Source organism: Salmo trutta, chromosome 6, assembly GCF_901001165.1.
Source record: "Salmo trutta chromosome 6, fSalTru1.1, whole genome shotgun sequence".
Classification (NCBI taxonomy): Eukaryota; Metazoa; Chordata; class Actinopteri; order Salmoniformes; family Salmonidae; genus Salmo; species Salmo trutta.
The window spans coordinates 20,670,217-20,682,612 of NC_042962.1; the positions used below are offsets into that span (position 1 = coordinate 20,670,217).

Sequence of the window (12,396 nt, forward strand, 5' to 3'; positions counted from 1 at the left end):
CCCTTACCCTAACTGTAACCGTAACCTTAACCCTAACCTTAACCCAAAAACGTAACCTAACCTTAACTCTAACCCTAAACCTAACACTAGCTCTTAACCCTAAACCTAACCCTAGCTCCTAACCCTAGCTCCTAACCCTAAACCTAACCCTAGCTCCTAACCCTAGCTCCTAACCCTAAACCTAACCCTAGCTCCTAACCCTAGCTCCTAACCCTAAACCTAACCCTAGCTCCTAACCCTAGTTCCTAACCCTAAACCTAACCCTAGCTCCTAACCCTAACCCTTAACGTAATTCTAACCATAACACTCATTCTAACCTTAACCTTAAACCCTTTACAAATAGCATTTGACCTCGTAGGGCCGAACAAAATGTCCCCATTTGGTCAAATTTTTGTTTGTTTATTATTCTTGTGGGGACAACTGGTCCTCACAAGAATAGTTAAACACACACACACACACACACACACGTCTTTGTTTCTCTATCTTTCTGTCTCCACATTCCAGTCCACTTGATGGACCATGACCCCCCCCCCCCCCCGTAAGTCACTCTGGATAAGAGCATCTGGTAAAATGTGCCGGTAATGTACATTAGCTGGATTGCCAACCACCACAGAACAACCAAAGAAGAATCCAGAAACAAAACTGTCCTGAATGAAGAAATCCAGAACAACAGCAACAGTTCTCCCTGGATCCCTCATTTGGTGTGGAAAAGAAACTTTCAGTACTGTTGAATAATATACGTGTTATAAATAGAAAGTCTGAAGAGGATAACAGAAGAGTGGATGGTAGGGGAAACTTTCTAAGTGCGGCTGTTGACTTCACTCTTCATTCTAAGTGAAGTAAATATATCTGGTCAAAGGCTATAAAATAGGAGACAAAATGGCTTCTAGATCTTCTCTCCCAGAGGAGGATCTCTCCTGTCCTGTGTGCCGTGACATCTTCACTGTAGTAGTGGAAAAGCATAGTTAGAGCTGATATCACCTCTGTCTGTAACAGTGGAACAGTAAACTGATACTGCAGTACAGTTGGAGCTAATATCACACCTATAATTTGTAGGATTATGATCATAAATTTGACCTATTGTAAATATATCAATTTCTCATCATAACAAGATCACATAGGTTACAATACAAAAGCACTAATTTTATACCATTTGCTGTTTTTCCCATCTTACTGAAGCTCAATAAACATTGATTTTGAAGAAGAAAAACATAATTGTACCTCCTCTGTCATTCCAGAGGTTTGTACCTACCTGAGAGAAGTAAAAAGTACTTTACAAATAAAGTGTATTATGGTCATAATCATTACTACCTTGGCAGGACTGCCCCTCTCTACAGTCTCGGCGTAGTCAGTGAAGTGGCTCTGGACCAGGGCGAAGGCCAGACGGTACTTGGAAAGGTAGCCCCACATCCTCTCACTGCCCTGGGTCACCACGCCAGACACCCAGGTGGGCTCTAGGAGGTCCACCTGGAGGTAGGGCTGAAGGTCGCCTGGCAGGGGGCTCCATCCAGGCTCCATGATCAGACTATGAGATGATGAGACCAACATAAGACGTGATAATGAGAATATTTGTCGATAACAAAATATTTGAAGAACAAGAAAGTATGTCATTATTGATACATTGTCGGTTTTGAGAGCTCACACGTTAGGCACAATGTTGAGGCGCCCGGCATCCGCGGGGTTGTTCTCGCGGTGGGTGGACGAAGTCAGCTGACCATAGCGAATCTTCCCGTCCTCCAATCCCAGTGCAGAGGAACAGATGCCTGCATACATTCCAATTCACATACTTCAGTACCTCAAGCCACAATCTATCATTTTCATTTCTACTCAAAAATGGATTCCTTTAAATAACAATGTAGCATAAGCTAAATTCAACAATAGCACTATTCTGAACAACTTCATGCATCCATGTCCAACTGACCTCTATACCCAGGGCCACCTGCCTGTGGGGTTTAGAAAAAACAAAAGGTTATTGTAACATGAAAAACAGAAGACACACAACCTCAGAAAACATGAATACACAGGAGTTATCAGGAGTGCCTTGACCTACTGTTGGTGTAGGGGTAGTCTTATGCAGAGTGACAGCGGCCATGCTAGGGGTCCTTAGAGGAGCTGGTGTGGGACTGTTAGGCCTCTCTGCCTGGGTGGTTTTATCGTGAGGGTAGCATCCTATCTCGTCCTCTCCATTGGGACAGTGTGGGATTCCGTCACAGCGCAGGGCTGCATCAATACAGCCCCCAGGTGGCGGACAGGAGTACTGACCTCTGGGACAGCCCCGTGGGCTTGTAGGTGTAGGAGAGGGCTGAGTACCTGGAAAAAAGTTAAATGCATGAAACCAGTGGATTTGGTTATGCTTCTCAGCATACTGTGCCTTTCTTCATGTACAATTTCTGTCTAACTATCTGATAACTATGATTAATGCATGTCACTACTATCACCATTTCACTACTATCCCATATCACTACTATCACCATATCACTACTATCACCATATCACTACTATCACCATGTCACTACTATCACCATATCACTACTATCACCATATCACTACTATCACCATTTCACTACTATCCCCATATCACTACTATCACCCTTTCACTACTATCACCCTTTCACTACTATCCCAATATCACTACTATCACCATATCACTACTATCACCATGTCACCACTATCACCATATCACTACTATCACCATTTCACTACTATCCCCATATCACTACTATCACCATATCACTACTATCACCATATCACTACTATCACTATGTCACTACTATCACCATATCACTATGTCACTACTATCACCATATCACTACTATCACCATATCACTACTATCACTATGTCACTACTATCACCATGTCACTACTATCACTATGTCACTACTATCACCATATCACTACTATCACCATATCACTACTATCACTATGTCACTACTATCACCATATCACTACTATCACCATGTCACTACTATCACTATGCCACTACTATCACCATATCACTACTATCACTATGTCACTACTATCACCATATCACTACTATCACCATATCACTACTATCACTATGTCACTACTATCACCATATCACTACTATCACTATGTCACTACTATCACCATATCACTACTATCACCATATCACTACTATCACTATGTCACTACTATCACCATATCACTACTATCACTATGTCACTACTATCACTATATCACTACTATCCCCATATCACTACATCACTACTATCACCATATCACTACTATCACCATATCACTACTATCACTATGTCACTACTATCACTATGTCACTACTATCACTATGTCACTACTATCACCATATCACTACTATCACTATGTCACTACTATCCCCATATCACTACTATCACCATATCACTACTATCACTATGTCACTACTATCACCATATCACTACTATCACCATATCACTATTATCACCATATCACTACTATCACTATGTCACTACTATCACCATATCACTACTATCACCATATCACTACTATCACCATATCACTACTATCACCATATCACTACTATCACCATATCACTACTATCGCCATATCACTACTATGAATCAATGAAAGAGATCATCTAGCCAAGTCATGCTGGGTAAATATGGGAACTGACCACAGCGCAGCTCGTCAGATCCGTCCCCACAGTCATTGACCCCATCACATACAACCCCCTTGGGCCCCGTGGGGACACAGCGCCCGTTACCACACTGGAACTCTCTATCTCTGCAGGGCCGGGCCGAGGTGACCGGGGAGAGAGGAGAGAGAGGAGAGGGGGTGGATAGCCTGCGGGAACCTAGGGAGAGGAGGAGGAGTGTAAAGGGGGACTGTTATTGTTTTTAAACCATTTGTACTTACATTGACTCTAAAGCATTTATTCTTATTGATTTTAATTTGTTTATCAAATATAGAAAATGTAGCAACTTTTCAAACCAATGCATACACACAACTGTAAATACTTTGTCCAACACACACCATTTTCACAGCCCATGAGTTCCAAGCGGAGGTAGATGCCGTTCTGGAAGTCGTGAGGCAACACACGCACAAACTGAGCCGACACCATCCTGTCCAGCCTGGTGTAGGACACACTCCGGTCGTCACGGTTACCCAAGAACACCTGGGGCATCAACATTGAAGTTGATTGGATTTTTTGTGTGCCTTTATTTAACCAGGAAAGTAATTGAAAAAACATTCTCTTTTACAATAACGACCTAAATTGGATGATGGGAAAGAAAATGGATTGCAGTGAAATTCAACAGCAAATTAGAGTTTTGCTCTGTTCCAATACGTACACTAGCATACTTCCAAAAATGAAGTGGGCATGCTAGAATAGATTTTGGAAAGTAGTTGGTGCTAGGGTTGATGGGTAGTGGGCACCTTGGCTCTGGGGTGGGCATCAGCAATCAGCTGCTGGTAGGTGTACCACTGTCTGCCATCGTTACTGAACTGCAGGTAGAAACTGGACACGTAGGTGTCAAACACACCTCCCCCTTGAGTCAGCACACCTGGTGGACACAGGGAGGGAGAGATAGAGAGGGAGAGATAGAGAGGGAGAGATAGAGAGGGAGAGATAGAGAGGGAGAGATAGATAGGGGGAGATAGATAGGGAGAGATATAGATAGAGAGATAGAGAGATAGAGAGGGAGAGATAGAGAGGGAGAGATAGAGAGGGAGAGATATAGAGGGAGAGATAGAGAGGGAGAGATAGAGAGGGGGAGATAGAGAGGGAGAGATAGAGAGGGAGAGATAGAGAAGGAGAGATAGAGAGGGAGAGACAGAGAAGGAGAGATATAGAGGGAGAGATAGAGAGGGAGAGATAGAGAGGGAGATAGAGAGGGAGAGATAGAGAGGGAGAGATAGAGAGGGGGAGATAGAGAGGGAGAGATAGAGAGGGAGAGATAGAGAGGGAGAGATAGAGAGGGAGAGATAGAGAGGGAGAGATAGAGAGGGAGAGATGGAGAGATAGAGAGGAAGTGATAGAGAGAAATAGTGAGGATGTAGAGAAAGAGAAAATAAGCAAAAAGAGTGAGATGTTAGAAGAGAAAACATTGATAGCGTTTTTATGTCATGAATTAACTAGCACCCATATAATATTAACTTGTGCATGTACACAGCCACGCATACTATCCCCCATATACTTTGGCTGCAAGCAATATGACCCCCTGATTTGATTTGTTTTGGTTTGATTTGGTTTAAGTGGTTCATTACCAGTGATGTTGTGGGGTCTTAGCAGGTCCAGCTGGAGATATGGGGCCTGCACAGCTCCACTGTGGCCCTCGGGGGCCCCTGTAGGAAGGTTCCTGTACTGCTCTGTGTCAGGGCTCCAGCCCTGCAGATCCTTATGGGGGTCCCGTGCGTACAGACGCCCTGCCCGTGGAGGGTGACCCCACTGGTGTGAGGAGGCACTGAAGCTGGAGTCAGGGAGAGATTGGACCCCCAGGGGTGACCAGCACTCCTCTATACAAGCACAAACACAGCATACTTACAAATATATTTGATCAAATACAAATACCACCGATCAACAGATTAAATATTGCGTTACATTTTGGTAGATCTCCAACAATATTCATCAGTGGTCTTTACATCAGATTATTCATAAATTATTCATAAAGCAGAAGCAATGACAAAAAGCGCAAGGTAAAATGTGGGACAATGCATCTGGTTATTGTTAAATCAATGAGTGTTTTCATTGTATCAGTCCCTATTCAAATAAATGGTTAAATAGATCAACGATACTGACCTCCAGGTGGAAGGGGGTACGTGGGGACCAGGGGTATACTGCCATCTGTTGGGGTGGAGGGTTGGACACTCACTGACACAGTAGCAGGTGTCGTTGCCACTGAAATGGTGCCATTGTCACCTGACAATAGGGAGAAATTCAGCACTGAAAAATCCCATTCCCACTGACATTCTGTCAACTGTGTTTGGTTAGCCAGATATAACCCCTACCTCAGGTTTCCATTTCAAATACAGATTTCAACAGCTATCATAACAGCTAACATTTTAGTCAAATATAGATTTTTTTTCCAGCTTGATATCGAGCGTTGGAATCATTGACAAAAGGGGAACATAGGTTTAGTAATGTACTAGATACTAGTTACCTTCACAATAACAACACTTGTCACCTTCCCCTGGAACCAGAGTCTGACCCTGCAAGACAAAAGACATTATTCGATTGTTGCTACGACACAGGGCCATGGACGGAAACTAGTGAGTCGTGTGTCAACAGAACTAGAGACTTTTTGTTGAGGCGGTTGAGGGAACACACATGCTAGAACATTTATTTTAGATAAGAGCCCTCTAGTCACACAGTGGTAGAAAAATACATTTTTAACATGATGTATTCTGGCACGGACGCACGCAAACACACACGCACACACACACACACACACACACACACACACACACACACACACACACACACACACACACACACACACACACACACACACACACACAGAGTAAGTGTAAACCTCAGTGTTTCTGACCTGGGGGCAGCCAGTGGCAGCATGTTGGCAGTAGGGGGCACACTGCACTGTGAGGTTGGGCAGACAGTGGCACAGCTGGCACTGGCCCGCCTTCCATCGGTCCCCAACTGCATGGGACTGGCCATGGAACTCACACTCCTCACAAGGCTCTGTCTGACAGCTGGGGACAGACACACACACGCACACACGCAAGCACACACATACACAAACACATACACAAGGCCATTTTACCATCCCTCTGCCAGACTCCAGAGTACAGGATGTTCCATACATTTATGGGTGTAAAGGAATTCCACTCTTTAACCATTTCTAAGTATCACTTTTACTTGCGGTGTTATTGAAGTGGCTGTAAGTTGACAGGAAAGGCAATGTGTTAAACAAACATTCATACGTAATGTAGTGTATTTAGATGTATTTATCATCATGTAAAAACATGATGAATGTGATTGAATGTGCACTGTGTCTTTTACCGGCGAGCTTTCCTGTAGATTCCTCTGCACTTTCTCCCATTGCCATGGTTACTGGGGTTGTTGGGACTGCGGAAGGACCACTGGACACTCTGGACCCCACACGGTCCCAAACACTCCCCCCAAGCTGACCACGTCGACCAACCACAGTGGACTGACACACAAACACACACACACACACACACACACACACACACACACACACACACACACACACACACACACACACACACACACACACACACAACGTTACATTGTAGTAATTTAGCAGACTCTCTTATCCAGAGCAATGAGGGTTTCGGCCCAACACAACCGCTAGGCTATCTGCCGCCCACACAGGCAGTCAGCGATGTAGCAGTGTAGTACAAACAACACATCTTGTCCAAGTACACTCTGTATTGCTCTCATAAGCCTTTACAGAATATTGAATGGACAGTAAAAAATGTTAACTTGAACTTGAACAGAGGTGAAGCCTGGGTCTTGTTTAAGAGACAAGAAATGAGAAAAGATGTAGGGACTAAAAGTGCTTTTAAAATAGGAAGTAGTACCATCTCTCCATGTAAGTACATTACTTTCCATAATAAAAAATGTGTATTCTCCCATTTCTTCCAACTGAACACAACCTAACAGGAGGGTGTACTGTGTAGTGTAGACTAACCTGTACATTCTGGGTTCGGCTGGCAGTGTTGAGGTCTGCCTCTCTCACACGTACAGATCTCACAGTCCTTCTTGACATGCTGTCCAGGCCAGTACCGCACCCCGGCCACCTCACACACACACTCCTCCGGCAACACACACTGCTGGGCATGGTTCATCACCCAACCCTCTGGACACCAGCAACCTGCAGGAGAGAGGGAGGGAGAGAGGCAGGAGGAGCAGAGAGAGGGGGAGAGGAGGAGGAGGGAGAGGGGGAGAGAGTAAAGTGAAGAATGGTGAAAGCTAGTGTGTGGCTAAACTCAGTGCTTTATACACACTGTAGGTCAGCAAACTATTCTCCATGCTGGTACGTGTTCTGTTCTCTTGGGATCTGCAGCCATTAAATGTGATATTTGATCAAGAAAATATGACTACAGAGCACATCCTCCTCTCCTGTACTCTGACCTGAGAAACATGGTGCAGTCGGGTCGCAGACAGAGCCACTGCTGATGTGGGCACAGGACACTGGGCAGGGGGCACAGCTGAGTCTCACCAGGCCACTAGGACATGTGACGTTGGCACAGCCATCTTGAGGGCAAGGCTCTGGAGGAAGGGGGGGGCAGAGAGAGAGTGAGAGAGAGAATGTAAGAGCGGATGAAAGCTTGACTTTGCAGCTCATTTCAGTTCATGGCACTTCATCAATTATTTGCCCTTCCATATCTTGTCTAATATATTTCAGTCTTAGTGGACTTACTGATTTCTGTGGCCAGGTTTGACTCTCCAGGGAGCTGGGTGCAATCTCTGCCCCCATTCTGGGGTGGGATGCACCCCCTCTGCCTTACCTCCACACCCCCACAATCCTTAGAGCAGTTAGACCACGTCACCCACGGCAACCAGTGCCCATCCACTATTGACAAGAGGCAAGTATGTCATGCAAAGAGGGTTCACATTGTAATAAATAACAAGTGATGATGATTATGATGTCGACAAAGATAAAAAATCTAATGATGAAGATTCAAATGACAATGATGATGATGAAGATGATGAAGATGTTACTCACTACTGTAAGTCGCTCTGGATAAGAGCGTCTGCAAAAAATGACTAAAATGTCAATGTAAAATGTAATGATGATTGCGATGATGATGATGTTGATGCTGATTGTGAAGACAAAAGTGATGATGATGAAGATACTACTGCCGCTGATTAATATCATGACGATAACAACAACCACCATATGGCTCATCTCTCCCATCTCTCACCAGGACATGACGTGCTGAAACACTGCTGTCTCTGGGTGTCGTCCCCTCTGCACTGACCCAGGGCATCCCCCAGGGGGCAGAGTCTCTGCCTGCTCATGGAGCCTGTCCCACAGGAGAGGCTACAGGGACTCCAGGGGCCCCAAGGGGCCCAGCTTCTACAGCCCTGCTCATCAGAGGGCCCCCCTAAGGGCCCTAGCAGGGAGTCAGCACAGTCTGCCATGCCATTACACACCTAGAACACACACAAAGAACCAAAACTAGAACAACACCTAGATCACTCCACTTAAAGGCCCAGTACAGTCAAAATGCTGTTTTTTCCTGTGTTTTATATCATATATCACATTTTATATCACAGAGCTGATGGTGACATCACCATGCGGTAAATTGGTTAATAAACCAATAAACAAAGAGAGTTCCAAACCACTCTGCCAATCACAGCTAGTTTTCAGTTTTCCCCTCCCCACTCAGACAGCCTCCAGACAGTTTTCGAAAATTTGTGTTTGAGAAATATTTTTTTGATAAAAGATTTCTAATAGATTTCTCATTTTAATGGAAATCTTTTAGAGTAAGGTGCTTAGCTGTTACCCAGAAATGATTTGATGTAAAAATGACTGAATTGGGCCTTTAACATTCAGGGCAGCACTTTATTTATAAAAAAATACAAGGGTTATATTCATCAGGCACCAAACAGAAGAAAAAGGACTGAAACTGAAATGTTTTCTGTTGTAAAATGTTTTTACTGTTGAATGTCTTAATGAACACGACCCAGGTATATACAAATGAATGACATGGTAAGATATTATACTGTGCTGCGTATTTTTGGCCTGAAGCATTTGTTTTGTTCAGAAAGCACTGAAGTGAAATGTTTGGTTAGGGGAATCTTACTGCTTTGAAGGAGACACACGATCCGTCCAGGCAGGTGAACTCAGGACAGATGTGACTGTTGTTCTTATCGCCAGGGAGAGCAGGGGATGGGCTGGTCTTATCTAGTTACAGGACAATACAACCACAGACTATGGACTCAATTCAATCAAAACGACATTGAAAAGTCATTGAAATTGACCATCTGAAACGAGGTTTGCAGAGCTCCATGTCTCTAAGTGATGGTTTGTGCATCGCGTTAGATTCTCTTCTCCTCTCACAACTCACCACACACCAGCTCATCCTCTCCGTGTGGACAGTCGGCCGCACCGTTGCACACTTGAGTCGTGTTCACACACGTGCGGTTGTCACATGGAAAGCTCCCAGGGCAAGGTGGGATCCTTGTAGAGCCTAAAAAAAAACAGATGGTGGTCTTTTTATAAACATCTGTTAAAATTCATTTATGGGATGCATGTACTCGTGTTGGTGTGTATATATTTGCTGTACATATATGTTGCATATATTAGTGTTAATATGCATGTATTATACAGTATGGTTCCTATCCAGTAGGTGTCAGCACAATATACAGTACCTTTCAAAAGTTTGGACACACCTACTCATTCATTTATGCTAAGAGTGTGCAAAGCTGTCATCAAGGCAAAGGGTGGCTACTTTGAAGAATCTCAAATTTAAAATATATTTTGATTTGTTTAACACTTTTTTGGTTACTACATGGCTCCATATGTGTTATTTCATAGTTTTGATGTCTTCACTATTATTCTACAATGTAGAAAATAGTAAAAAAATTAAGAAAAACCCTTGACTGGTTCTGTATGTTTCATGTATTTTCCATCAGGTGCATTACTAACCGCAGTTGTCCACGCTCTCGTCGGAGGTGTCCCTACAGTGAGGTATCCCATCACATAGCTGCTGGTAGTCCACACACTGGTCACCACTGCGACATGGCACCTGGCCGGGGCCACACGCCCGGGGACAGCCCTGCTCGTCACTCCCGTCCAAACAGTCCGTCTCCCCGTCACAGTGCCACGCCCGGGGCACACACTGCCCATTGGTACAGGCAAACTCATAAGGCTGGCAGGCTGGGGTAAGAGAGATGGGGGGGGGGTCAGTTTGGCCATTACCCACAAGGCACCTAGCTAGGGAGGTCTTATAGATCTGAGAGGTTAAGATGGTTGTATGAAGTATATTTGTATGAAGCAATATGGTTGTGTGAATCAATATGAAGTATATTTCACCCAGCAATCCAGATGAGAAATAAGTCCATACTGCAAAGACCTATCCAATACTTTCAGCAGTGCCTTGTGGTAGGAGTTATGGTGTTGGTTGGAGTTGGAGTTGTGTGGCAAACACTGTTGAGTAACTCTTGGGCAGAGTGCCAGCCTTCCCTCTTGACATTCTCAACAGTATTGTTTCTCTTACCAGAAGTGGGTGAAGTCGGGTTGATGAGTGTTGCTATGGTAACTGGGGCCATGGTGACTGGTTGACAGTTGTTCTGGTCCTCGTCCTCTCCGCCCTGGCAGTCTATCACCCCATCACATAGCTTGGTGGGTGTCACACAGGTGCCATCAGCACACAGGAACTGACCAGGGGCACAGGTCACTGTCACAGAAACAAAGGTTTAGCCACCACGCAGGGGCAGTTTGGACATGCAAAAAACACATGAAATAGGAAAAATATAAGCACCCACCAGTTATTGTGATTTTATTGCATACACACAGGTACATGCATGCACTCACACAGACCCGCACACCTGTCGATTGTGTTTCCAGAGGCCTCAGAGCTCTCAATGTTGTTTGAAAATGTGTAATATCTAGGAATGTGTCATTCGTAATGTATCAGTCAATATCAACCTGTTTTTAATCAATTACACATTGCAGTCAAATGCATCATGTCAATATGTCTATTGTTTTCAAGTGATAGTGAGGACTGATTGTAAAGATTCATGTACCTTCGGTTGAACAGACGGCTTCATCGGTGCCAGAGGGACAGTCTTTGTGGCCGTCACACACCCTGTCTGCGGGGACACACTGGTCCCCAGGGCACTGGAACTCTCCCGGGGCGCACACGCACCCCCTCTCATCACTCAGATCCCCACAGTCATCATGGCCATCGCAGCGGTGGAGGTAGAGCACACAGAGGCCCCCTGAACACAGGAACTCCCCCTGGCCGCACACCACCCCGCACTCTGACCACACACAAAAACACTTGAACTTGAACTTGAACTTGAGGGGGAAAGACAATAATAGACTCATGCATGTAAAGTACAAAATCAAAGGAACGTATACATCAACAGAAATGGTTATAGACACGAACATACAGTGCATTCGGAAAGTATTCAGACCCATTCCCTTTTTCCACATTTTGTTACGTTACAGCCCTATTCTAAAATCGCCCCAAAAATAATAACTCTTCTGCCTCCCGAGTGCGCAGGTCTACGCTACTGCATCGCAATGCTTGAGGCACCACTACAGACCCAGGTTTGATCCTAGGCTGTGTCACAGCCGGCCGCAACCGGGAGACCCATTAGACAGCGCACAATTGGCCCAGCATAGTCCGGATTAGGGGAGGGTTTGGCCGGCCGGGATGTCCTTGTCCCATCACGTTCTAGCGACTCCTTGTGGCGCATACACACAAACTTCGGTCGCCAGCTGT

The 12,396-nt window shown here is 44.8% G+C and overlaps 1 protein-coding gene across 1 annotated transcript in view; it reads right to left on the reverse strand.

Moving 5' to 3' along the window:
• The window catches only part of sspo (SCO-spondin), an 82,367-nt gene that overhangs the window by 45,378 nt on the left and 24,593 nt on the right, over nucleotides 1-12,396 (reverse strand). Inside the window, exons 29-49 of the mRNA XM_029755695.1 lie at nucleotides 11,693-11,929; nucleotides 11,164-11,343; nucleotides 10,593-10,823; nucleotides 10,012-10,134; nucleotides 9,748-9,848; nucleotides 8,863-9,094; nucleotides 8,358-8,510; nucleotides 8,069-8,206; nucleotides 7,626-7,808; nucleotides 6,971-7,121; nucleotides 6,501-6,660; nucleotides 6,114-6,162; nucleotides 5,753-5,872; nucleotides 5,221-5,469; nucleotides 4,390-4,517; nucleotides 3,988-4,129; nucleotides 3,629-3,808; nucleotides 2,051-2,310; nucleotides 1,922-1,943; nucleotides 1,643-1,763; nucleotides 1,312-1,525 (exon numbers count right to left, since the gene is read on the reverse strand). Coding sequence (XP_029611555.1) covers nucleotides 1,312-1,525; nucleotides 1,643-1,763; nucleotides 1,922-1,943; nucleotides 2,051-2,310; nucleotides 3,629-3,808; nucleotides 3,988-4,129; nucleotides 4,390-4,517; nucleotides 5,221-5,469; nucleotides 5,753-5,872; nucleotides 6,114-6,162; nucleotides 6,501-6,660; nucleotides 6,971-7,121; nucleotides 7,626-7,808; nucleotides 8,069-8,206; nucleotides 8,358-8,510; nucleotides 8,863-9,094; nucleotides 9,748-9,848; nucleotides 10,012-10,134; nucleotides 10,593-10,823; nucleotides 11,164-11,343; nucleotides 11,693-11,929 — 3,374 coding nt within the window. The remainder of the gene's footprint in view (nucleotides 1-1,311; nucleotides 1,526-1,642; nucleotides 1,764-1,921; nucleotides 1,944-2,050; nucleotides 2,311-3,628; nucleotides 3,809-3,987; nucleotides 4,130-4,389; nucleotides 4,518-5,220; nucleotides 5,470-5,752; nucleotides 5,873-6,113; nucleotides 6,163-6,500; nucleotides 6,661-6,970; nucleotides 7,122-7,625; nucleotides 7,809-8,068; nucleotides 8,207-8,357; nucleotides 8,511-8,862; nucleotides 9,095-9,747; nucleotides 9,849-10,011; nucleotides 10,135-10,592; nucleotides 10,824-11,163; nucleotides 11,344-11,692; nucleotides 11,930-12,396) is intronic.